Below are 25,161 nucleotides of genomic sequence, written 5' to 3' on the forward strand. Positions count from 1 at the left end.
ATAGTGTATGTGCTTGAATTGGTGATAGGTATGCATGTGCCTAGGCTGGTTTGGATGTGTATGTGCCTGAGCTGGTAGTATGTGTGTGTATGCACCTAACTGATTTGTGTGTTTGTATATGTGCAATTGTGTCATACCCTCCTGTCTAACAGTGCAATATTGAGATCCTGAGAGTTGGCCTGACCCCTCAGGGCAACACCAGAACCGAACGGGAGTCTAGCAACTGGATCAGCTGTTACTACCGGTGAATGCCAACCTCTGGACACCAGTGGCCCAGGGCACCCCTCTCTCCCAGCAAAGTCTGTGAACGCCAGGCCCAGACCAGCTGAGAGGGATGAGGTGTCCTGCTTCACCTCCCTCTCTCAAGAATACGCTGGGGCCAAGCCTGTATCATAAAGTGGTTGAGAAGACACTGCAGAAACACAAGGCAAATGCTGCCTTCAGAGCATAAGGGAAACACATTCTTAAACACCTCCTGACATTAAGAGGTGAAAAAGGAAAACCCTCCTGTAATTAATTTGAGGGGGGGGAAGCAATCAGGGAAAAGTTATTTTGCATTATTTATAGCCTGCATGTGCCAGGAACTTACTTCCAAAGAACTGCAATTTAGAGTTTAAGGATGCGTCATTTGTTTACCAGTGCAGCGCGTTAAGGAATAACAATGAAGTCTCGTTCCATGAGCCATCGGTAAACTCCGGAGTGTGGAAATTCAAAGGCCATTTAACAGAGAGGTCCGTCTGCCGGCCTGCATTTATCCAACTCGTCCAAGCCAAACAACGCGCAGGGGAAATGTCAATCGGTGAGAGCCAGGTGGAGCAGAAGGGAAACAATCCCCCCATGGAGGGGTGGCGAGGCGTGGAAAGACAGCGCGGGAAGCTCAGGGCAGAACAGGGCCGATCCTTTATCTAGCTGTCTGCGCAGAGCCTGACACACCAAGATGGTCTTCTAGCCAAGCTCCCAGCCAGCAGCCTGGTCTGGGCACTGCCCGAGTACCCTGGTCTGACTGCCCACCAGGGTAGTGTTTGAGAGAGCACGTTTCCCATCGGGCACCAAGGTCAAACAGTAAAAAACCCTCCCCGCATGCTGAGCCAAGGCACCATGCACATGGAGCACGTGTTTGCACACGTCTGTATACGCACACACTTGTACGCTCAGCTGGTACGAGCACTGATGGGCACTTCCGGCAGGGCCCTGCTTTGGGCAGTGCTGCTGCATGTGGAGGGGGCTGTCCGCAGAGGGGCTTGCTGGAAGGCAGGTAGTGCCATGCTGGGCTGGGGCTGCTTTTGGGCATGGCAAATGGTGCAATATCCCGGGCTGGGCTTTACCATGGCTGCAGAGGAAAGGCCCAACATGGGACCTCTGCCCAGGGCCCCACACGGACTAGAAACCGGAGACTCAGACCACACCTGAAGTGGGTCTGGCCAAACCACTCTGCTCGTGAGCTCCCAGACCTACCTCTCCCCTGAGTCACCAGTTCAATGCCTGGCTTACCTCAGCACTTGCCCAGGGCTGGTCTTGAATCCCTGGAACACCCCCATGACCTGAGCTGCTCCACACGTGCCCAGGCACAGGTGTGAGGAGGTTAGCAGCATGGGAGGGGATTGGAGTTCCCTCGTCTCCCATTAAATGCAACTGGAAATCCCATTAGCAGCTTTGAACACTTCCACGCTTGATGACAGAGGCAGGAGGGAAGCCTCAGGCTGGGGCAGATGGGACACAGGGTGGTTTGTGGTGCGATGCAGCCCAGAACTTGGCTTGAAGGAAGGACAGGGCCAGTTTTAACCCAGATCCCAACAGCCAGGAGCACGGACTGACTGCTAGGAAGGAAGGGAAGAGGCTGGCGGGGTGGAGGGAGGGAGACACACACACACGTGCGCATGCACACAGCACCTCTCACTTGCAGCCGACGCAGAGGTAAAGGATATTTACTGCCTCACTCAGGGGTCCAGCCCCTGCTACTCACGTACTTTTGTTTTTCTGCCTCATTTCTCTGCAACAAGGTTTCTGTGAAAAGTGCTTTGCTGTTGATGCTCGCGAGCCTGGTTCCCTCTGACACCGTGAGCCCAGCTGGAGACGTTCCCTCTCTCTGCTCTGCGGGTGTAAAATTCACATCAGCAGCATGACAGAACTGAGAACGCGGCTCCTTCTTCCAGGGCCATGAGATCAATCGCAGGGGGAAAGAATTGATTTCCAGAACTTCAGCCACGGAGTTAATACGTTCTGCAGGTTCTGCTGGTCAATCACGTTACGGAGGCGCAGCAGGGCGCGAAACCCTGAGCGCAGCCTCCAGTCTGCTAAAGTGGCAGCTTCCTGACTAGGTTAGATCTGCTAATAGTCTCATTCCAGCCACTTCAGCTCCCAGCAACTGGGAGCTCTGCGAGGGCTGAGTGGCCACCGCCGCAGCTGCATCCCAGAGCGCAGCACGCCGGCATCACACCAATCTTCTGCCTAACATGCTCTCCACGCTCGCTACCACCATTATTTACACCCTGCCTGCCTGGGGTTTTCATACGGTTTGGATGAGCTGGGGGGAGAGAGAGCGTGGGCATGTGTGCGTGCATGACCAGGGTCTGGGACCAAAATCCTGTGCAGGTGCTGAGTGCCTGACAGAGACCCCTTGTTGGACTGGACATGCTGCACCCCCGGTCTCTGCAGTGACCGTGTCTCTGCCCTGGGCTGTGCAGAGCACCCCACAGGGGACTGACTCAGGGCAGCCACAAAAGAGACCTCAGCGCTTTCCCAGCAGGAAGCAATCCAGCGGCTCGAGGAACAACGGCAAGCTACCTGGCCTGCTCAGGCTCCTTCCCAGCTCCACCGGTCTCTGCTGCTTTTAGAGACACAGGAAGAAACAGACTGGTGGAAAACGCAGGGACCGGCATGTTGGCCTCGCTCCAGGGCAGCCGGCAGAGCTGCACTGAGTGACCCCACCTGGTTTCTTGAAAGCCCCGCTCCGGTGCCACCCGGGCAGTGGCTAATAAATATCTGTCACTGTGCACTTGTCTCTGGCTCCCATCCTCTGCACCCATGGGTGCCGATGCCTCACAACACAGAGGAAAGCCAGCAGGCAGGGTTAGAGGAAGTGTCTCCAACAGCGGGGGCTCTGCCTGGCACGGGGCAGATGTGAATGAGTGCAGCTCTGCTGAAGCAGTGGCATCAATCCGGGGGGGACCCCAGCACAGCCCACGCTGCTGCTTATCGGGAGACGCAGCCTGGGAAACAACAAGGCTGCTGAAGTCGCTCCCATTCTCCTGGGGCGGGGAGTCCTGGCCCCCATCTGCTCCCAGCTTTGGGTTCACAGGGGAACCGCTCTGGGTGCTCCAAAAGCCTCTGACAGCCCGCTGCAGACCCCAGCACTGATTTCCTCTGCCGTATGGCATCCCCTCCCCGGCTCCCTTTCCCTGGCCCCGGGCCAGAGGCAGGCAGAGGGCAGGCACGGCGGGTACCTTTGGTGCCAAGAAGCTCAGGGGGCTTCTTCCACTGCCGGTTGAGCTCCTTCAGGGGTGGGGTCTCAGGGTCGAGGCACTGAAGCTGCCGCAGCCTGTCTTCTAGGCTCCGCGCCGCCTCCAGGACAGGAACGGGATCTGGAGGGAAGCAAAGCCGACAGGTGAGAGGCAGCAGCCGGCACGGACCCCCACCTTGGCCCTGCTTGCGACACTTCCACGGCCCCCCGGGGAATAAGTCAGGTGCTGGCTGCACAGCTCATAGCCCCCCTGCAGCAGGGCCATGTCCAGGACTGCCAGAGCAGGGCCGCAACGTGTGCACGGCTGCTCCAAGGTACGCAGGGTCGGGGGGCTGTACTCAGGGCAACCACTGCCCCAGGGCCGTCTGTGCACTGGCGAAGGCAAACTGAGCCGTAAGAGACTTCACAGAGCAGTGGTCAGGGCGCCAAGCCTTCGCCCATCTGCCTGCACGCTTTCACGGGGCCCTGACGGCTCCGAGGGGGGGAGAGCCGCAGCACACACCTGGATCAGGTCGATCCACCCCTGCCACGCTCAGGCCAGCGGTGCTTTGGAGGGAGCTACAGGAATCGGTGCTTTTCCACGGGACTCAGGCACTGGTCCACACGAGCCATGCAACCCAGCAGTGCCCGCGGGCACCACTGCTGGCATGGGCAAAGCATGGGTTACACACAACCGGCCCTGAGCCGCTCTGAGGGCACCTCTCTCGTGCCCCGAGGCTCAGCCCCACCCTGCGAAACGCCAGCTGCCCAGGCAGAGCCCCCGGTCCCCCTTCGAGCCTGCAGCCTCGCAGTAACGCCTGTTTGTTCAGGCAAAGGAAGGCCCAGACAATAGCAGTTTGTGCAGAGGTAAGCAGGTGCATTCAGAGCAGTATGTCTTCCCTCTGTCAGCATTACACCATCATTAGCTAGTGTCTGCTCAGCAGGGTGTGCCATTATGTCTCCCAGGGCTGATGTAATTATACATTGACATAATTAACCCAGCAAGCCCATTAAGCAGGCCAGCTAAAAATTCATCTATAATTATTTGTTGTGTGCATGCTAATGAGTCCATCTGCACTGCCATTGTACAACACGAACAAATTAATTTACAACTCTGGATTTTTTAATAAGTTCAAGAAAATGCCTCCTATTGAGCCAGGTTAATATTATTATTTTTTTTTTTTAGAGGGAAAAAAACAGAATCGAATTCTCCAGGGTTAAAAAGTTAGATAAACAGGGACGTGGAATGGAGCAAGACTCGCTGCCACGTACCAATGGCACAAATCCAATTGCAAAAAACCGAACTGGCAATAAAAGCCAGCGCTGCTGCTAAGTACAGCTCCCGGCCTGCGACGGTATCAAACGCAGAATAATTAGAGGCGGGTGTAAAACAAGGGGCCAGCTCTCAGCCGCCATGCGAGCAGCACTGGTGACATTTCGTTTGTCTTGCAGCGTATAACTGTTCGGGAGCCACTCGGGTGCATTTGGCAGTGGGAAGTTGACAGGCGCAATGCAATGTCTGTTTGGAAGCGAGGATGGAGTAATTAACAGTGGTATGGGGCCAGAGCCCGCTTGGCTTGCTCAAGTGAGTCGTGCTGCCAAGCTCTCATCTCGTCTACCCATGCGTAGGGCTGGAATAACTCCACTGGAGCGAATGCAGCTACTCTGGGGTCCCGCTGGTGTTGTGGCAAGTATCGGACTTATTCACTGCACTGGCGCTACTTGTGCAAAGGGTGAAATCCACCCTGGTACGGAGGACCAGCTCAGGGGCTCCGACCTCCCACTTGGCGCCGTGGGCCTGCGGCAGCTCTGCACACAGGATGGACTTCATCCAAGGCAAGCAGGACCTTTCCCAACTGCTTGAACTTCATCCTCTGCATTAATCAACTCTGGGACAGGACTGCTGTGGCCCCGGCAATAGGTTTACGCAGGTTCAGTCCTGCAGACCTTTATGCAGAAGCTAACTGGGCACCGTGAGCCGCCACAGCAATCAACAAAACCATTCGCGCACAGAAAGCTGGGCGCGTGTGTGAGCACTTGCCAAGCTGGGGCCGAGGCAAAGTGTTTCTGGAGCACCCACCGCCTCCTCTCCAACACAGGGACAAACTTGCGAGGAGGCGGACTGCTGAAACGAATGCCACTGCTTCACTCCACCAAGGACTGATGCAGCAGTGGGAGGGTAAGAACAGCTGAAGATAGGACCCAATTCTTACTTATGCTGAGTTTGGTGGGGCCAAAAATGATTTTGAAAGGTCCAGCACGTGAACTACCACACAACAGCCATGAACCAAGAGCATCCCAATGACAGTCCGGGCCCCTGCCCCACTAGATGGACTACAGAAGGAATGAATGAGCTCCAATTCTTGGAAATACTGCTTCTCTGTACACCCAGCTGCTGCTATACCCCACCAGTGTTAGTGACAATTTTGCAAGAAAAGGAGTTTCTAAGACTTGGTCTGCTCTGCACTCATCCTGCCTGCAGCTCACACACACCTGTCTGAGCTGGCTTTGAACGGGCTGCCTGTACCAAGGCTTACAGCACATCTGGGAAGCACAGGCTCAGTGCTTGCTGCCAGACCTGTCCGAAAAGCCAACCCTGCCAGTAGGTTTAAAGCTGGCTCGTGCGTGCCTGCTACCTGCAGTGCACTGAGACGGTTCCTTTGACACCGACTTAGAGCTTAATCCGGCCAAAAAGTCCATAGTCACTCCCGCAGGCCCCCAGGGGTAAGGGGTGACACTGTGGCTTGGACCCTCCAACAAGTCTCAAGCTGTGCCATCAGGTGGGCACGTTATCCAGAATTGCACCGTGGCACCGAGGGCCAGGTGCACCACAGATGTCAATCAGCAGAGGCCCCTGGCTTCAGTGGAGCTGCACTGATTCACGCCAACGATGGCTTGGCCTTGAGCGCCACTTTCTATCCCATAGAAATGGTCAAGAAAAGTCCCCAGCTCAGAACAATTTGGCCTCCCAGGTCACTATGGAGCAGCTGTGCTGCAGAGCAGACCTGAGACCAGAGGTTACAATGGAAAACGCCCGCGTCTCGGACCCATTTGGACACAAACAGAAGAGCTGCTGTGCTGCGGCAGTCCACTGCTCCATCTAGCCCAGTGACCCAGGGCAGCTGCTGCGGGGAAGAGTATTTATGCGGGGCCTGTCCAGACTGATCCATCTCCTGCCCCTTGCCCCCAACAGCTTCCAGCATTCAACACCTGCTGATTCCTACCTTGAATTTATACAGAGAAGCTACGACTGAACCAGACACGGAGTCCACCACTGGCTTCAATGAGATTTGGATTCAGCCTGGTGAGTCTAACATGCAGGTCTACATTGGTGAAGGTGACAAAGCGTGCAAGTTGGCACCTGCGATTTAAATCATGTCAACAGCCACGTCCTGGAAGATCCCCATCAAAGATGTAAACATGTGACCGAGCTATGTCTGAACAAACCCAGGCAGCACTCTGAAAATTTGGCCTTCGAGAGTCAGTCCAACAAGACCAGTCAAATCCCTGCCCGGGAGATCTTCACTAAGAGATGCATCAAAGGTGCATCTTACTGCTCATCTCCAGTGATGGCTCAGCCCCCTCCACCCTTCACGCAACCAGCAAGGACTGCAAGTACTCAGCACCTCTGTAAACCAGGCCCCTTGCAAAAAAAAAAAATGTATTGGTAGGGCAATGTACTGACTTGGCCTATTAGGTCTTTCCCAGCTCTTGCCGCTATTAGTCCATGAGAACCAATCCTCCTTTATTTCTTCATGCAACATCCATTTCTGCTGAAATCCAGGGAGTCCATTGTTGTTCATTTTCAAACACAGTACCAGCCGTGTGGTTTTCTTTAAAGAAATAAAAGACCAGACAACTAGAGGATTCTGTCAAATTATGCATACTTAAAATGCCTGTAACTGAAGAATCGCTGTATCAAAAGAATTCCCATTTACTTTGTCTTGAAGAATTATTTGAGGCATCAGCTAAATGTCAGGCAGAGAGACTAAGGTACACAAGTTAAAAGAAGGCGGGGGAAAAGCCTTCTGTTCGCTTTTAAATATGTTGAGCTGGTTTCTCACTAAGACAATAATAGCTGTATAAAGAACCGCTCCAAATCCCCCTTTCTCAGCAAGAACTGGGGAGAAGAGGATAAAAAATTACAGCGAGAAAAAAACTCCCTAAGCTACAGTCAAGTGATGGGCAAGGCTTGAGCCCTGACCTGTCCCGCTGTGCTGCGTCAGTACGTTGGGCGATACGTGCTCAACCCTTAAGCCGCTTCAGGTGGGTTTGGACACTTCTGGTGCAGCTGCCTTGCTGTTCAGCACTAGGCAAGAGGAGTGCAAGGCACTCACCCACTGCAAGAGATCTGCGTTACTCTCCCCACCTCGCCTGGAGAGACTTGCCCAAGGGAGCAGGGAGTCCATGCCACCCAGGAGGTCCTGAGTTACCCCTGCGCCCTGAGGCTGGCTCTCTCTGGGTCCGGGATGCAGAAGCAGTGGGGAAGGCTGGTTCTGGTAGGCAGGGGCATGAGCTTCCTTGGTCATAGCCATGGCACCCACCACGAGAGCGACAGCAGTCCCAGTGCACCTCTGGCTCGCACCTGTTGTGCCCCAGGGTGACGGTGAGCCTAGACGTGCGAGCACCCTATGGCAGGGTGAAAGCGGGTGGGGCTTTACCACGCAACGGCAGCCCTGCAGGCGCTGCCTGTCTGCACTCTCTTGCCCCGTGGTAAGTGGAAGCTGAACGGCAGTGACTTCCTCCTCCCAAAGCGAGGGCTACCCTGCAGAAAGCCACAGGAAACGGCTCGTGACCACATCCTCTGACTCCATCCGAGTTAGTCCTGGTTTACACCAGGGTAGAGGAAGAGGCTGAGTGTACCTCCACAAGACCACACTCTCCCACACTGACATTTCCTTTTATCTGGTCTGAGAAAGCCATGAAAGCCACAGATTATGTTGCAAGTACTTATGTCTCTTTGCCATGGGTGGAGCAGGGGACTTCTGCTCCGGGCTCTGGAATTCAGGAGATCCGGGGTCTCTGATGCCCCGGGGAAGACACCCTGGCCACAACAGCTTCGCATTTTGGATGCCCGGTGTTAGAAACCTGGGCTCCACCTGTCAGAGGTGCTGGAAAAGGGCGGAAGGGCAGGATGAAAAGAAGTTCCCCCACGGGCTGGCTCAGTTCCTGTCGAAACGACCACGTCCCCGGAGGCCCTGGGGCACTAACGAGGTTCTAGGGGGCTGGAGCCTTGCTCGGGCCCCCGTTCAGTGTTGCCTTTCAACAAGTAATAACAATAACACAGCACTGCAAGATCCTTGGAACGAAGACAGCTGAAGAGGGACAACATGCTATGAAGTGTCCTTCCTGCCAGGCCCCTGGCCTGAGACTTTGACAAGGATCCCAGTTCTGTGGTACAGCCGACGGCTTGGCCCCAGGGACAGGAGCAGTGTCAGAGAAACGAGTGAGTGGAGACTTGTCTCCTCACTCCAGGCAGGGCAGGCATTAACCCCTGCTTCCCACCCTGTTGCACATTAGCAGAAGACATTCGATAAAATTAGAGGGCAATAAATTCAGGTGCAATAAAAGGATGCCCTGCCTTTACGCACTATATAGTCCACCTGTAGCACTCACGGCTGCAGAGGGTCATCAGCTGAAGACATATAGTGTGGCTGGATTTTAAAAAGGACCGGATAATTTTACAGCCATTAATAACGTTTGTAACTATGCAAGCTAAGATAACGATATGGGTAATTAAACCTCATGCTTCAGGGCTGAAGCTGATGGACTGCAGGGGTTGTGAAGGATTTCCAGCTCCACTCCCACCGCGCATGTTGGTAGGTGCTTTCCCAAGATGATTCTTTTATCCAGCCCCCGAAGCACGGGGGAACAGCCCATGGCACGATAAAAGGCAGGGCAGGCCAATGATCCAATCTGCGGTGGCAAGCGCTGACATCCTTTGGTAACAAGAAATAATGGGGGAGCAAAATGTATGCAGCTAGCATGGGTAATAAAGCCGTGAGGGAGCTCTGCCCCCATCAGCATTTCCATCTAGCTGCTTTTAGCTGCAGCTCCTTTGCTGAAATAAAAGTGACACATCCTCTAAAAACTTCCTCTTTGCGATCTGAGCTGTTCACCCCGTGAGGATATATTTTTGGGCCTGAGCTTAAAAAAGAACAGCTTCCCATCCCCTTCTGCCAGGACCACAAGAGAGGCGACATTTTAGTGTAATCTCTGGGTCCAATTGCTCAGGGAGAAACAGCCAAGTCGTATGAAAAAGGCAACCCCAAGGCTCCAGATTCGGCCTCGCAGGAAAGTGCCGCCCTAGAAATATCAGGACCGCATTCAGCCTCCCGGGATGGCTCCAGCAGGGTCGGGCACATTCGGGGGAGCCTGGCCTTCAGTGGATCGGAGCACGAGCCATGCAGAACAAGCACCCAAGCCACCACCCTGAGACCTTTCCAAGGCTCGAGCAGCCACTGCACTGGGCCCTGGGCCATCCAGGGAGCTGCAGTTTGCCTGGTGGTCTTTGCCACTTGACCCCCTGCACAATGTGATGGATACCAAGCTGAACGGTGGTAAAGCGCTGATCCCTCACGCCCAGCCCTCAGCGACTGGCCAGGTACACAGCACCCAGTCCCAGGCAGTCTCAGCTGGTCTCTAACCCAGTTGGGACTTGGCCCTTCTTGAAGCCTCACCTCGATGGGAGCCAGCGATGCCCTGATCAGCGACCACTCCCGCTGCCCGCCGGGAGGGCCTTGCTTGTAAAGCCAGGTCCTAAAAAAGCAAAGCGTAAATTAGGATGGTGTTGGCTTCACCTGGCAATCACCAACCTCCTTGGGCACAAGCTGCTCAGTTAAAGACTAACTGAGGCTGCTCTCGGGAGGGTCGAACCTCTCAAGGCCCCCGACGCCCTGGTCTTTTCCATTCTTGAAAGTTTAAAACTTAACTTCAAGACACCTTCCTTAACACAAGCAAAGCACAAAACCCAGCCAACCTTGCCCTGGCTTCTTCATGAAATCACCCGTTTCAGTTTCTGCCGCTAGCTGGCACCATTGCACACCATTTCGCCTGCCGTGCGAGAGCTCGGAAGTGAGCAGCGGTGTCAAGGGGCAGCTGAGCCGCTCCGGCCATGGCGCTAGGGGTAGGCTGGGCTCTGCTCCAGCTGCTCAGCCGTGTTTGCCAGGAAAACCCAGGAGCCATTTCAAGCAGGAAAATGCCCTCCCCACACCGTGCCACCAATGAAGACATACGGCGCGGTGATGCTGGGCTCAGGCTGCGGGGTGCAGTGGGATGTGTGGCGCTGATCAGAGCCAGGGACAAGTGCCGTGGTGCTACGGGGAGGTTCCTAACAGAGAAGGGGAGCAGCTGGCAGAGCAGAGGAGTGCATTTGCCTCCTGGGGCATGGAGCCCCGATGCAGGATCAGGACTGCGATGTGGCCCTGTCTCGCAGCAACAGCCGCTGCTGGCCTCACCGTGGGCAGTGGGACCGGCCCCTGCCCACGGCATCGCTGGCTTCCACCCAGGCGGGGCTTTAAAAGGGGCAAACCCAACCTGAGTTGGCTGTGAATCGAGGCGCTCTGCCTGGGAAAGCTTATGCCAAGCCAGTTGCTGAGGCCTGGGTATGAGGGCTCACTGCTTTACCGCCACTCAGCTTGGTAGCCCTGATGCCAGGAAGGCTCTGGGGTTTGCTGGACGAACGCTGAGCGCCTCTGGCCGCCTAACCACGCAGCAAAGGTCACCAGGGAAATGGCAGCTGTGTGGCCCTGCACTCAGTACAGCGGCTGCTCCAATTCTGGAGAGGACTCGGGGCTGGGGCTTGGGTGCCAGCTCCGGCTGCCTGTTGTCAGACACGAAAGGCTTGGATCCAACTAAAGGACAGGGTTAAGGCTCGCGGGGTGCCCAAGAGGCCCCTCTGTCCCCGAGGAAGCGAGCATGGCAGCCTGGGCATCGCAGAGCAGAGCGTGGCCCCAGCTTTGCCAGCACAGCCTCCGCTCCTGCCACCCACGAGTTTGGGGACACGCTGTCCATACCGGTCAGGCTCCGAATCATTCCTCCTTCCTTCTGAGCATGCTACAGCCTTGCAGAGACCTGCTCAGACCCCCGCTCGGGCCAACACCTCCCCACATGCTAATCAATGCTCTCACCTGCTCCCCCCGCCCTTGCCCAGCCCAGCTCCCAAGTCCTCGTCCCAGCACACAAGCTCGCAGCGGCTGTGGGGGGCTCTGGTCCCTCCAGCCTCCCTCAGGGCCCAATTCTGCAGCCCTCCTCCAAGCCAACAACCCTGGGGACAATGAAGCTCCCAGGCCAGACGTTGTCTGCAGCTCAGGACCCTGTTCGCCTCCCCGACCCTCCAGAAAGCCTCCCCCAGTTGCCCGCAGGAAGGGTGCTGAGATGGAGCCGTGCTCTCGTGCATCCCTGGCAGCTCCCTGGCAAAACTTCCCGAGCCCACTAGGTCTCTTTCAGCCTCCTCGGCATGCCTCGAGACCTGTCACACAGCATTGCTGCTCAAAGTCAGCGCGGGCCTCAACGTGCCAGCTGGTATTAGCATGACGGCCACAGCCCTGCTCCCACATCGCTGCCCTAGCAGGTGGAGGCACGTGGAGCTTCTCCGGGCCGTGTTTGCAGCCCTGCAGGGCCCCGGGCCCCCTACTCATCAAGGCCCAAGCAAGCGGCTCTCTCCAGACTTGGGGAACCGCAGTCCCTGCTCTGCCCAGTGCCCAGACCCGGCTGCCAACAGCAACAGGTGACCAGCACCCCCTTGCCCGGCAAGGTCACTGCAGCGGGACAGCAGAGCCCTGCTGCTGCAGCCTCGGGGCCGGCGTGGCCCTGCCCGCTCTCCCGGCCCATGGCACGGAGAAGGGGCTGCTTTTGGCTCATATGGAGCAGCCTCCAGATGCTCCTTACCCCCCACGCAGGGGACAAAGGCTGGCAGATGAACATCCCTTGCCTGGCACCCCTTTGCCCCTGCCTGGCTATTAACACATAGCTTCCTCCAACCCAGGTCAGCACCCCTGGATTCACCCAGTGCCATAAAGAGACTGGCCCTCACCAAAACTGAAGTCACAGAGAGGCTTAAATCAAATCATCCCTGACAACAATGACATTAATTATGCTTTTAACACATTTTACGGCTTTTTTTCCCCTCACTTCACGCCACATCTGTGTGAACAATATCAAAGAGATTTACGAGTTTCTTTCGTAATTACAGACATGTAGCCCGCTCACTTATCAAAATACTTGCTGAGCAATCAGCCCGCGTCGCAGTCTCTGCCAGGGATTTGTGTTGACAGCAGCCATTCAAAACAAAAATGTTGAATCAGGACTTGTGCGTTGCTTCTAAAGTAGCCTACAAAGAATTTGCCTGTCAAGAAATATATATATATAAAATTACAGGAGCGAAAGCCCGCAGTGAGGTGTTTGTGTGCGTGCGCGCGTCTGTGAGCGCCGGGCTCTGGAAACAGATCTGACATTTGGTTCTTGTATTGCAGGATAAAATTTAATGAGGACAAAAATATGTCTCCCTAATTCCCCTAAGAAATCATTAAAACATTTTGTTATTCCTAAATGTCTGGAAAATGAATTAGTGCCCCTGTAGGAGCCCTCCTGCACATCTTCAGCAGTTAGAAGCTCTTCATCCTCAGACTTGTTGACAGCGCGGCTGGCTCCGTGCTACGCTGGTACCGGGAGATGCTCCAGCCTGTCAGTTGTGGCATCGGGGAGGGCTAGAGCAAAGCGAATGATGGGAGAAGCGGGACTGTCTATTAATGAGATGGTGTTCAATTAAAAGAAGGGGGGGCGATGTCTTCTGCGCTCCCCATGGGCAGCAGAGACAGCGTGGGCCAGCGGGCCGGGCGCACGGCTCCGAGCCCTGGGGTGGGGCGATGGGAGGGTGGGTCCACAGTCCGGGGCAGCCCTGGGCTGGGGCATCGGGCGTGTCACAGCTAAGACTGGGGGTGCTGGTGGATCCCAAATGCTGGAGCCACGACCTGGTTTGGGCCTTACTGACGCAGGCCCAGACTGGCCCACCCCTGCCAGGTCAGCTGGGAGGTCAGCAATGGGGCTGGGATCAGAACTGGGCTCCCAAATCCCAGCCCAGCCCCTGGCAGAGGACCCGGCTGCCAGCAGAGCTGCCCCGGGGGAGCCTCAGCGAGAGTACGACAAGCGAGGATGGCTCGCTTGCATATTAGACACACCCAGCGATGTGCCAAGCACGCGAAGGGGCTGTGGTCCCCGGGGCTCCTACCCTGCTGCGTGCACAGCACAACGTGGACCCGTGCTGGGAAGTGCTGCTGTAGCACAGCGGCCGAGAGCTTATCCTGCCCTCAGGACAAGCTGCTCTTGGGGTGCGTAAACCTGGAGGTCAGCAGTGGCTCAGACACGCACAGCGAGGTGCAGGCAGCGCGAGGGCGCGGGCACGGGGCATGTACCCACGCATATTTAAAAAAAAAAATAGACATCAGACCTAAATGGCTGCAAATGGAGCTCAGTCGGTTTACCTAACTCACCGTCGGGAAGGCAACTGGGGATAGCCGCAGTGTTATTACAAGGCTCGAGCAAATGTATTCCTTTTCTAATGTCAGGATGCATTTGCCTCTTGCGCTGAAACACGGCTATGGCAAAAGCTGTTTCCACTTGTCTATTCGGCTGGTATTTCCAGAGTTACATGCTCAAGTGAGTCCCCACCACCCAGGCCGCCAGGCACGGAGAACAAACACTGGCGATGGCAGCGCCGTGGCCCAGAGGCATTGCAATGCAACCAGCGCCCGGACAACCCGAGATGGGACACCGGGGACAGAGGGTGGGAGGCGCCGCGCACGAGGCTACGCTGACGCCGCAATGCTTGCTAGCGACGGCACCATGGTAGCTTCTGGGCCTGTCTACGTCACGAGCCACTGCAGAGCCCCCTCGTGCAAGGGTGGCACGTGCTGGCGGATGTCACCCCTGCCAGTGACAGGCTAAGGTGACAACAGCCGTGCACGCTGTGGCTTGGTTAGCGCTGCTCGGGGGGCGGGGGGGATCTTTGCCTACCCGGTGCTGACACAGCTTTGCTGCAGAAGCTTTGCGGTGTGGGCCGACCTCTGTCAGATGGTCTGACGCCTGCTCTCCCCATTCATTATTCAGCTACGCAGCCAGAGCCTGCCTTACCTGGTGCTGCAATTAATTGCTTGTAAACGCTCAGGAAAGCCGTCTCAGCCTCCTTGCTTCTTTTACTGAGTGCAACCACCTGAGGGGAAATAAAAGCACAGGGTGAGGAAGCAGGAAATCGGGGGCTTAATGACGAGAGTTCATTTGGGGCCCGGCTGCCCTGCAGGGGTAGGCCTGGAGCAGCACGTTGCATGTGCCAACTGCAGCAAGGGCATTAGAGCCACCGACACAAGGCCGAGCTACAAGGAGCAAATCATCCCCGCTGGGCTCCTCCATGCTTTGTACCACGGCTGGCTCTGCACCGCCAGCCCCTCCACCACAGCCACCCCACCATGCCACCACGAAACAGGACTGTGGCATGTGCCCCTTGGCTGTACTGCTCGGTACCGCTTCTCATCACCAGTTATGATGTTGGTGCGTGCTTTTCCCTGGCTCTAGGAATTACTTTTCGGAGAGGTCGTCGCAGACTTTGCCCTCACAACAGCGGAGCGCAGAGTCTGAGCCCCTGCAGGGCACCGGAGGAAGCTTTTCCCATCACAGCACCAATGGCAGGAGGGGAAAGGGGAGCAGGGAAGAAACGGCACCCCAAGTGAAAGAAGAAGGGACCGGTGAAGCCTGCGTGGGGGCCAGTAAGAGCCCGGCTACGTGCAGCATTTAGCTTCTGCAGGCTGCGCAGTCATACGGAGGCCTAAGGTAGGCTGAGGGTGCACGACGGACGTTTTCCTGTTTCTCAAGCTGTCTGGGTCAAATCAGTCGCAGACCCAATAAAACGTCTTGTTTGCATGTCTCCACTTTGTGGTTTTGTTATCGCACGTCATCTCCTCACGCCTTGCGTTGAAACCCCAAAGATGCAGCTGGATCACACAGGCAGACACTCCCACAGGCATCCGGCTTGTCTAGTTGACCAGCGTTGAAAAAGAAGCGATGGCATATTTACTGCTTAAGGGCCACAACGGCTGTTTCTAGTGGAGATCCTTACACGCACGGTATAAAAGCCCTGGGATAGGGCCTAATTACTAGAACGAATAATAATGCTGCCGTATATGTGTGCAGCAGCTTCCTCCGAAGTGCTCACACAATGAACTAAATCGGTGTTACCCCGGCAATACGGATGAGGCCAGTAGGGACCACGGAGAGGCCCTGGCATTCAAGAGATCGGGCATCCAGCCCTGGTTTGGCGACCCCCTTCCAGGGCGGCCAACGCAAATACTGCATCACCTACCACGTGTCCAACAAGTCACAGCCGACTGCGGTGCTCTCCCACTCCCCGCCCCGTGCCACGAGTGCCCGCTGGCCGTGCATGCTCCACGATGCCAGGCGGCTCTGAACCGGGCTCACAAAGCAGCTCGTGCAGGCTGGGACTCTGCTGTGAGAGCAACCGGGATTTACCTGGCCGCAGCCCTGGCACCTATTCTCCTGAAACTCTTCCACACCCCCTAGACAGGCACGGGGCTGGGCTGTGCCAGCAGGGTCTCGAGGAGGGAGGGAGATGTGGCATTTAGCAAAGTAACTGTGATGTGCTCATCCGGCCTCCTTTGCCTTTGGCTAAATTCCTACCACCATTGTCGTGTCAGGCCACCATAAATCATTGATGCTCTCTGAGTAAATGAAAATTATAATTTAATGCTGGAGCTTAAATAAGGAATAAGAATTCCTCCGTGTGTCTCAAAGGCCGCTGGCTGGGCTGGGCCCGGCTCACACCCAGGCAGCCTTAGCTGCGGCCCCTCTGCAGGTGACGGTGGGGTGGGGGACAGCCAGCCAGGCCCTGCTCCCCCTCCGGCGGGTCTCCCCAACCCAAAGGGCCTCCCGTGAGGCTGCCATGGCCAGAAGCGTGCACCCCTCGGGGGCTGCAGAGGTAACGAGGCTCTGGCATACTGCAGCACTAATCACAGGACAACATATTAATCCTGCCACAACAGCCCATCCAACATTCATGAGCATGAATCATTCACTCCCGTTAATTTTTCAGCATTCGCCTCCTGATCCTGGCGAGAGAGCCCTTTGTTCCCCGCCTCGCGGTGCGCCCTGCGCCCACTGGCACTTGCCCGTGGCTCGGGGGTGTCAGACAGCGACGGCTCCCCGACCATCGACCATCGCCTTCCCGCCCTCGGACAGGGTGAGTGCTGGGCCACGTGGCCGATACCTCCTTCCAAAGAGCCTCTCTGTGCAATCGTCCCACTGAGCACGTGGATGCATCACTGGTGACACTCGCCCAGCCTCGGGCCAGACTGGTCCCTCCAGGTGGCACGAGACCCAGGGCACGAAGCTGGCCCTAGCCCTGCTTGGGTGCTCAGCGATTCCCCCAGGAGACTTAGCGGGGAGCTCTGTCCCTGCGCCTCCCACAGACAGCAGCACCGCTACGTGACCCCAGTGCCCTCCGGGGGCATTGAGGAAGGTGGGCAACCCGACTGCGTGCTGCCTGGGGGCAAAGCATACGTTCAGCCCAGAACCGAAGGGGAGGAAGCGAACTCCAAAGCAGGGAGGACAATGCCCCACTGCATCGCCCAGGGGCACCCCCGCGGTCCGCGTGCACTAACGAACCAGGGAATCGAGACCTGCTGCCTCTCGCCCGGTCTCAGTGCTCGGGCCAGGCGCTCCGAGCCGCGGCTCCGCACGAACCCTGGGGCCGAGTGGCGTGGGGTACCAGGCTCAGAGGCTTTGTAAAGCCCTTGCACAACTGTAAAAGAAATTCAATTTGTTCCAGGAGAAGGAGAGGATAAAGCACACCCCTCCCCCCCGTATTAATGTCTATCTGGGTGGGGGAGGGAAGCCTCCTCTCCCGAATCTCCTCCTGAAGCCAGGCTGGTTTCGACAGCGGAGGGGAAAAACAATCCGACAGACTTTGCAACGAAAGCAGAGCTGGAAAAAAGACAATGAGCAATTTGTTCGTGTCAAGGCTTGATTCTCGCCCCGCTGCATCCGAGCCCGCGCGTCCTGCTCTGAGCGCCGTGCCGCACTTGGAGCTGAAACCCAACCGTCCAGCGCGCCGGCCTGGCAGCGGGGCTGTTAGCAATGGTGCCATCGTCAATTATGCCAATCGCCAGCTCCTGACTGGGTCGTCATCGCCTGGCCCCAGCACCGCAACGTGAAGGAGAGAGGGTGGTTTGCTCTCGCGCTTTTTTCCCCTCCATCTCCCCTGCTGGAAAAGCTTCCAAGCCTCCACACAAGACTGCATTTAAATTGCTTGTCATTCAAAACAAAAGCAAACCACTCATTTGTAATTCACCAGCCACCTGAGCAAACTGCCTTCTCCCTCCCAGCTCACACGCACTGGAGCACAAAGATCATTTTTCTATTGTTAAAATTGTATAAGCCCTGGCTTTTTTTAGCATCTAATACACAAACCCACTTTCTCATTCTAGTGCTTCCAGCAGGAAAGAAAATTTGGGGGCTTGCTTCAACGTTTCGCAAATAAATCTGGCTTCGGGGCGTTTAAAAAAACCCAGCAACAAAACCGCAGAGCGGCAGAGGCCAGGAACACAAGCGGAAAGCAATCAGTGCCGCGTGTGCGTTTTACCGGGATGGAAAAGTTACGCTCCGGGATGGGCATTAACTGTGGACAGTTGATGTCAGGTGTCCTGATTTAAGAGAGGCCCTGATCGAGCAGGAGGAGGTGGTGCAACGCTCCTGCGCTAGGAGGTGGAGCGGCTGGACAAACAGGCCTTTTCCATTTCTAACCTCAATGATGCAGGGAACGCAGGCCGGCTCGGGACTTGCTGCTCCACTGCCCATGCTTCATCAGCCAAGAACGAGAGAGGCAGGTGGCTGCACCTTTGGGAAGAGCACCTGCCAGCAGAAAAGAGGCACGGCAGCTCCAGGCTGATGTTGCCACGATTAGACGCCCAAGTACATAGCAAGGGTCCGACTGCCCCCCAAAGACGTCAATAGAAAAACCAACAGGCAGTGGACTGGGACCCACTTGGCCCATGCACCTTTGGAAATCAGGGGGTTTGTTCGTGCCTTAAGGCCATGAAACGGGGATCTTAAGGCCCACGGCAGTCTCACAAAACCTTCACTTTGCCTCTGTGCCCCACAGGCATCGCAGGCCAAGCCTACTTTAGTTCTTGATTAGCATCGGATAAAGGGACTTCTCCATCTATCAGAAAAACCTAGAAAACCTCATCCCTGATGGGATTTGGACCAGAAGCCTTGGCTCCCAAAGCAGTCATTCCAGCACAGGGATTGAACAAGATGCTCCAAAAAGCTGTCACTAGCAATAGCTCAGACATACTCTTGGAGGACCTCTAGCCACCGGGGAGCAAGACCATCGCAATTTGCTGCTAATTAACATGTTCAGGCTGCGCGGCACAAGTCCCTTGCACGAGACGCTCGAGAGGTCACTTCTCAGCACTGCTTCAGAATTGAGTGAGCGATGGCAGCCAGCCCAGCGCTGGAGATGCACCGCTCCGAGCCACGCTCCTGGCGGCTACGGGGAAGGACTACCGCTGCGCGCCGGGGCTGGCTAGCTGGCTGTGAAGCTGGCCGTGTTGCAAAGCCGGCCTGCCTTCAGTGCCCTCACAGTCCTCGGGCTAGAAAAGGGCATACGGGAAGCCGTGCATCACAGCCAGCATCGCGCGGGGGGTTGCAGAACGGCCTTTCAGTGCTGCTTTGCACCGAGGGGTCTTTTGCAAAGGATTAAAAGCTGTTTTAATCAACAGTTTATCTGTTGCTAAAGAGTTTTACGGCCCAACTCGTAACCCAGTCCAATGACTGAGTGATGCTTATAACACTGTATAATATCATCGGCTGAGGTGCTTATAGCCGCGCAGAACACGTAATGTTCATATGCGCAACATGCTTGCAACATCTTCTCAGCATGCGTTCACTGGTTATGAATGATTTATGCGCTAGTCTTCGTTGGAGCTGGGGAAAATGACTGGTTTTATTTTTGGGGCTTGTTGGCCAAACCAAACAAATCGGGGAGCAATTGTTTTCAGTCAACCAAATGCCTTAGCATGAAATTAAGCAGTTGTTTCCTTTCTTCCCTTCTCTTTTAGCACTTTTTAAAAAATAATAGGCAAATTCGGAAATAACTGCATTTTGAAAGCAGGGAGAACAAAACGTTTCATTTGGAAACTGCTGAGATGAAATGTTTTGACAGTTTCTGACAAAAAAAAAAATCAAAATTCCTAGTTTTTTTTAATCATTCACCAAATGCAGCACCAGTTTGTTCATGGCTTTGTTTGATGTGAAATATTAGTTTTCGGGGGAGAGGGGAATGGTTTCCCCGGAAAGGTTTCATTCAACTCTACTCTCAGTCAAAAGGGCGCCCAACATCTCCTCGGCCAAGCGCAGTCTGGACCAGTGCGCACAGGTGGGGAGGCTTTGGTTTGGGTGGCTGCTCCAAACCCGAACTCCCGCTGTGTTTCCGTGGGTCCTGGCGGGCGAGAAGGTTTTCCCCACGGGAGCTAATAACGTCCTGGTTAAGCGCAGCGTGACAGGCACACGCAGGCCGCCCAATCCAGCTGCCTGCTCAGTCGTATTTTAAGCCACCCGTTTGCTCTGCTCTTTCAGAGCCCTAGTAAACTTCAGGAAATGTCAGCTACAAAAAAAAAATTAAATGACCTTTCCCAGATAGGGATAATCCACCTAAATATCAACCACCAATGGACTTTTTAGCAAGAGAATAAAATCTTTCTGGAGTCACTTGGAGTGTATTATTCTCTTATGCAGACAGGCCACCTGAAAATATGTCCCTGGGACTGGTTCATGACACAGGGCTGTGCAGCAAACAGACACGCGATCTGGAAAAGCCATCTAGATTGCGATGAAGAGCTGAGGCCTAAAGATTACTTTTGATATAAGGACTTCCACATTAGCTGTAATTCTGGATCTGAGCCCTAGAGACGGTGTACTGCACCTCTGGGACACGGGTGAAGACCACACGTAAGGTCAAGAGGCTGCCCAAGCCGGCTGGGGCATGCCTGGGGCCATGCATAAAGGCTGGCGGCACATGCAGATACCACCGGCTCCCTCCCACAAACAGCCAGGCACTCGCTCACCGCTGGGATGACTGGGGCGGCCTTTGGCAAGTGTCTGGACTGAAGCTCGAAGCTGTGCCCCTGCAAGAAAATGCTTTACCAGCACTGGAGCTGTGCCCCCCAGGCCGCCCAGGAGCTGCAGCCGACAGGAACGCTGCTCCAGCCTCACGCCGCGCAGTTCAACGACTGCAGCGGCTGCCTCTTGCTCGTCAGCCCTCGCACGCTGCACAGCACTAACACGCAGGCCACACCAGGCCAGCGGGTCTCATGGCTGTGCCCGCTTCCACTAGTGGCGGCATGGCACGTCTCTTCAGCCACGGGCAGCCCACCAGCGCCTCACAACCCTCCTCCCCGCTCCCCTCCACGGGTGAGCAGCACTCCAGCGCACAAGTCCTGCGGCCTGGGCCCAGGGTATCTGGAAGAACGACCCCGGCTCTGGGATGCAGACAGCAGCGGGCAGGTAACTCCCCTCCTCTGAAGCAATGGCGTTTCCTCTCCAAAGTGTAACGCTCGTCTCTGCAGGAGACGAAGCTTTCTCTGGGGCTGAGCTGCGAGGTGGAACGTGCTCTCCCCAGACCTGAGCCACCAAAACCCTTGCTGCCGCCTGCTCCGAGCGCTTCTCCTAGACCTCTCTTCCAGAGCGGTGCGTTTCCAACCCCAGCAAAACCCTCTGGTGCATGCGCAGATCTGCCCCGGGGGAGAGCCCGTCTCACGAGCCAGATGTCAGCGTGTCCCTTAATGCCTGCCTGGAAGCGCTCGGTTCCCACAACGAGGAGGATAAATAACAGCCAAAATTAGAGTGGGAGCAAAGCTGGTGACCTGTCTCTCTCTCTCTCTCTGAACTCCTCGCTCCATTTAAACCAAAGCTTTAAGGAACTAGCTGCTGAACTCAGACCCCTTTCAGCTGCCGGCTCTGGAGGAGTCAGGTGTTGCAGGAGCCGATGCAGGGGAGAAGAGGGGACGTGGGGCAGGGGCCGCCCCATCCCACAAGGGCAGAAATGGGATCCTGATCCATCTGGTCCCTAACGCAGGTCCCAGCGTGTTGGTACCCATCACTCCAGGGCTGCCCACAGGGTTAGGCACGGTCTGTCCAAAGGGCAGAGCAGCTCCAGACCTCCTTCATGCCTCCCAGTACCTGCATCAGGCCTCAGGTGAAACAGCCCTGCGGTGTCTGCCCTGCTCCTTCCCCTTGGGATGGTGAGCCTCCTGCTGAATTCATCTCTCGGTCACTTGATTTCTAGAGACTCCCCACCTCCCCCTGGCCCAGCCGCCCTGGAGGAGGAGGACAAGCGCGGGGGGCAGCAGGGATTGCAGCCATACAAAAGGACTGAATTCCGGCTTTTTTTTCCCATCGCTCCTACACTTCGCCACTTCAGGACTGACCCAGAGCCCACCAGTCTCCCCACTGACTTTGCTGGAGTTGAGCTCAGACCCAGAGGGAGATTCCCAATGCAGCAAGCGATGAAATGACACAAATCCATGGAAAGCCCCAACTACTGAGCCCAGCCGTAGGTCAGACCCCATCCCACCCCGAGCTCAACGTAGGCTTTGCCAGTAACGTCACCAGGGACGGGCCCAGGGTGCAACTCTCCGAGCCTCTCCGCTGCCAGCCTCTTCTCCCATCAGGACTAACGCTCCCAACGGGGGCAAGAAGAGGCACGACTCAAGACCCCACCTGTCCGTCCGGCTGCACCCAGAGCACCCGCCTGACAGCATTGTTCGGGTCCTGTGGCTGCTTGTCGGCCCTGCCGGAGAACAGCACGCATGGGGAGGACACCAGCAAAGGAGCCTGGAGCCACGGAGGTCGTGGGATTGCCTGACACGGCTCTGCCAGGCCCACGGTTTCCACTTCAGTCAGCAGGAGGAAACGTTACATTCCCCGGGGTGCGGCGTGATGGGCTGGAGGTTGGTATTTTACCTGTTTCTAAAAAAAAACCAGATGCGAAATGTCACTGTGCAACCGAGACAGATCATCCAAGCCTGACTAATCAACCACCCCTTCCTTTGCAAGCTGCCCCCGGGGGCAGTGTCTTCGTGAGGCTGACCATGCGTCCAAGGCTCTGTCCTCGCGCGGGTCAGAGGCACCAGCTGACCCGCGCCGAAGCCGGCGTTCCCACGGGACACCCTGTTAGGCGCTCGTTAATCCGCACCGGCGAGGCAGCTGGCTTTGGAGCCAGGCTCCCCGTGGGCAGCTCAGCACCGAGTCTAATGGCAGGACGGGGCTGGTTCTTCTCCAGGTGAAAGGCAGCAAGAGGCTTTGCATGGGGTGCCCTCTGCACGCCCCTTCCCCTCCGCTGGTTCATTAGCCACCTCCCTCCTTAGCGCAGGGCTGAAACCAGCCCGCTACCTTGGGATCACTTTGCTGTGTGCACAGTGGATCTCGGCATAAAGACTGTCTGGTATGAAAAAGCTGGTTAACCACTCCTTGGGGAGCTGATCGCCTCTCAAGGGAGAGCTGAGCTCCAGAGGTGTGGTTTGGCCAACCAGCATGTCTCCAAGTGCAGAAGCAATGCAAGTAAGTACTTGCATTCAAAGCAAGCAAACAACAAATACCTCAACAAATACAGGGGCCTTGACCTGTATGCTAACAACCATTTGAAGGGCACCAGAGACCAGCTCCTAGTCCACTTACTGGGCATCTACAAGCACCCCTATTTCTCCCTGCTCAAGCCTCAGAAACACCACGAGTGAACCGTGCCTTTGTCCTAGCCTTGAGTCACAGGACAGTGTGCGGAGAAAGACGACCCACCCACCTTTTGCCTTGACGGCTTTTCATGGACTCAAGCAGGGCCTGGTGGGATCAGACTCCGGTGCCCAAGCCCACGGAGAGGTCTAGCAGGTGACAGGATCTGGCTCTCTATGCTAGCTATCACCAAAATGCTGCACCACAGTGTGGGGGGCAAGAGAGGGAACAGAAACCAACTGGAGAGCTCAATAAGCCTCACCAGCGAGTCTTCCTGGTTTGCAGAGCGAGAGGCAGAGTGAAGCAGGGAAGAGGGCATTCATCGCCCGCAGAAGAGCTGGGGGCACACGCAACCCCGTGCTTCCAAAATGAGAGGCAGAGTCACCGGCAGATGGGCACCCCTGTACCAGGGCAGAGCGCCCACTGCCAGCCCCAGCACAAGACAGCAGCATATGGGATACCTAGAGTATTTGGTGGGCCCCAAGGGTCAATTCCAGCCCCTGGGAGACTGCTCCAAGATGAACGAGCGGATTACAACGGGAAACTCGTAGCGTGGCTCAGTCCCGCACCTAACCAGAGAGCTGGGAGTGAGCCTGTGCCTGCCTGGGTCAAGTCTGGGCGCACATTTAGCTGAGAGGCAAACACCCAGCCCCTCCACCCCGCAGCTCCCAGGCAGCCTCTCCAAGAGGTGGCTTTTCCCACCCTCCTGATTGCAATCAGTAACAGGCGAGGAGCTGAAATGCCTCCTGCCAGCCACGAGATCACAGAGATGACCATTTGAGATGATAAACCTTCAATTAACTACTGTTCTCCCTCGCCCCTGCAAACGCCTTCGATGAGCTGAGGCATGGCGCGCACTCAGCCTCCATATTATATATCGATGTATCATTAATTTCTTTTTTGTTTCCTTCTACAGCGTACGCTGATTCAAGGTGAGAAAACGCAACTGTGCTGGAACAACTCCGATTGATGAATTACATTTATGTGCCGGGTCTTTTTCATGGCTGGTGACTTTCCAGCAAAGCAATTATCACTGTAGAATGCATAATAGCCTAATTAATTACTATTGTCAGGCTGGCCTCTGTGCCATGATTATACCTTATGAAGCCAACTTTTTAAACATTTGGAAGCAGAAATATTATTATAATTGACTGGCAAAAATGGGTAAACTCACCTACCTCTGTTGATATCCTTCCCAGTATCAAGGCTTTGTTAGGCACGAAGGGAAACATATGATCGTCTCAGTGTTTCATCTCAAAGGAAGAAGAATTTGAATTGCATCAGGTTGACTTTATTATTATAAATAGGAGAGCTACGGTAGGACGAGATTTCTGGTCCTTCACTCTAAATACTCACCACAGCAAACACATGGGGATTTTCCATAGGAAGAGCTGTCAAATGAGAATACAACCAGTGAGACCCCCTGCTGTTGGAGCCACTCTAAACATTTTCTTCCCTTTTAGAATTTGCACCCATTTATTTGCTTCTACTTTATTCACAGATTCATAGCTGTCGGGGGCTGGAAGGGACCTCGCAGATCATCGGGCCCAGCCCCCCGCTCTAGGCAGGAAGACAACTGGGATCGAGTGACCGCAGCGAGGTGACTGGCCGGTCTCCACTTTATAATGCATAAAGAAGGCAAGAAAAGAAAAGAAGAAAAAGAAAATGAAAGAGAGAGGCATGGCATCCTGCCTGTTTCTCTTCTTTGCTTTCTTGGGCATATCAAATGATTTTAATTTTATTTAAAGTTTTATCATTAGATCATCGTTGCAAAAGTTAGATCATTGCATGTAAAACAGTAGTAAGCACATGCATTTTAGATGCAGCACGTCAGTCTGAACGGAGCCACCTCCTGGCAAACAGCAGCATCCAGCATTGCTCGTCTGACGGTTGGCTCAATAAAGGCATCTCGACTCCCCCATTTTCAA

The 25,161-nt window shown here is 55.5% G+C and overlaps 1 protein-coding gene across 1 annotated transcript in view; it reads right to left on the minus strand.

Moving 5' to 3' along the window:
* Positions 1 to 25,161, minus strand: part of CUX2 (cut like homeobox 2) — a gene marked incomplete at its 5' end in the record, with an annotated part of 76,405 nt that overhangs the window by 29,197 nt on the left and 22,047 nt on the right. Inside the window, 3 exons of the mRNA XM_019507241.1 lie at positions 1,968 to 2,091; positions 3,444 to 3,581; positions 14,570 to 14,648. Coding sequence (XP_019362786.1) covers positions 1,968 to 2,091; positions 3,444 to 3,581; positions 14,570 to 14,648 — 341 coding nt within the window. The remainder of the gene's footprint in view (positions 1 to 1,967; positions 2,092 to 3,443; positions 3,582 to 14,569; positions 14,649 to 25,161) is intronic.

The sequence above is a fragment of the Gavialis gangeticus genome, unplaced genomic scaffold (genome assembly GCF_001723915.1).
Source record: "Gavialis gangeticus isolate Ggan-Ray unplaced genomic scaffold, GavGan_comp1, whole genome shotgun sequence".
In the NCBI taxonomy this organism is placed as follows: domain Eukaryota; kingdom Metazoa; phylum Chordata; order Crocodylia; family Gavialidae; genus Gavialis; species Gavialis gangeticus.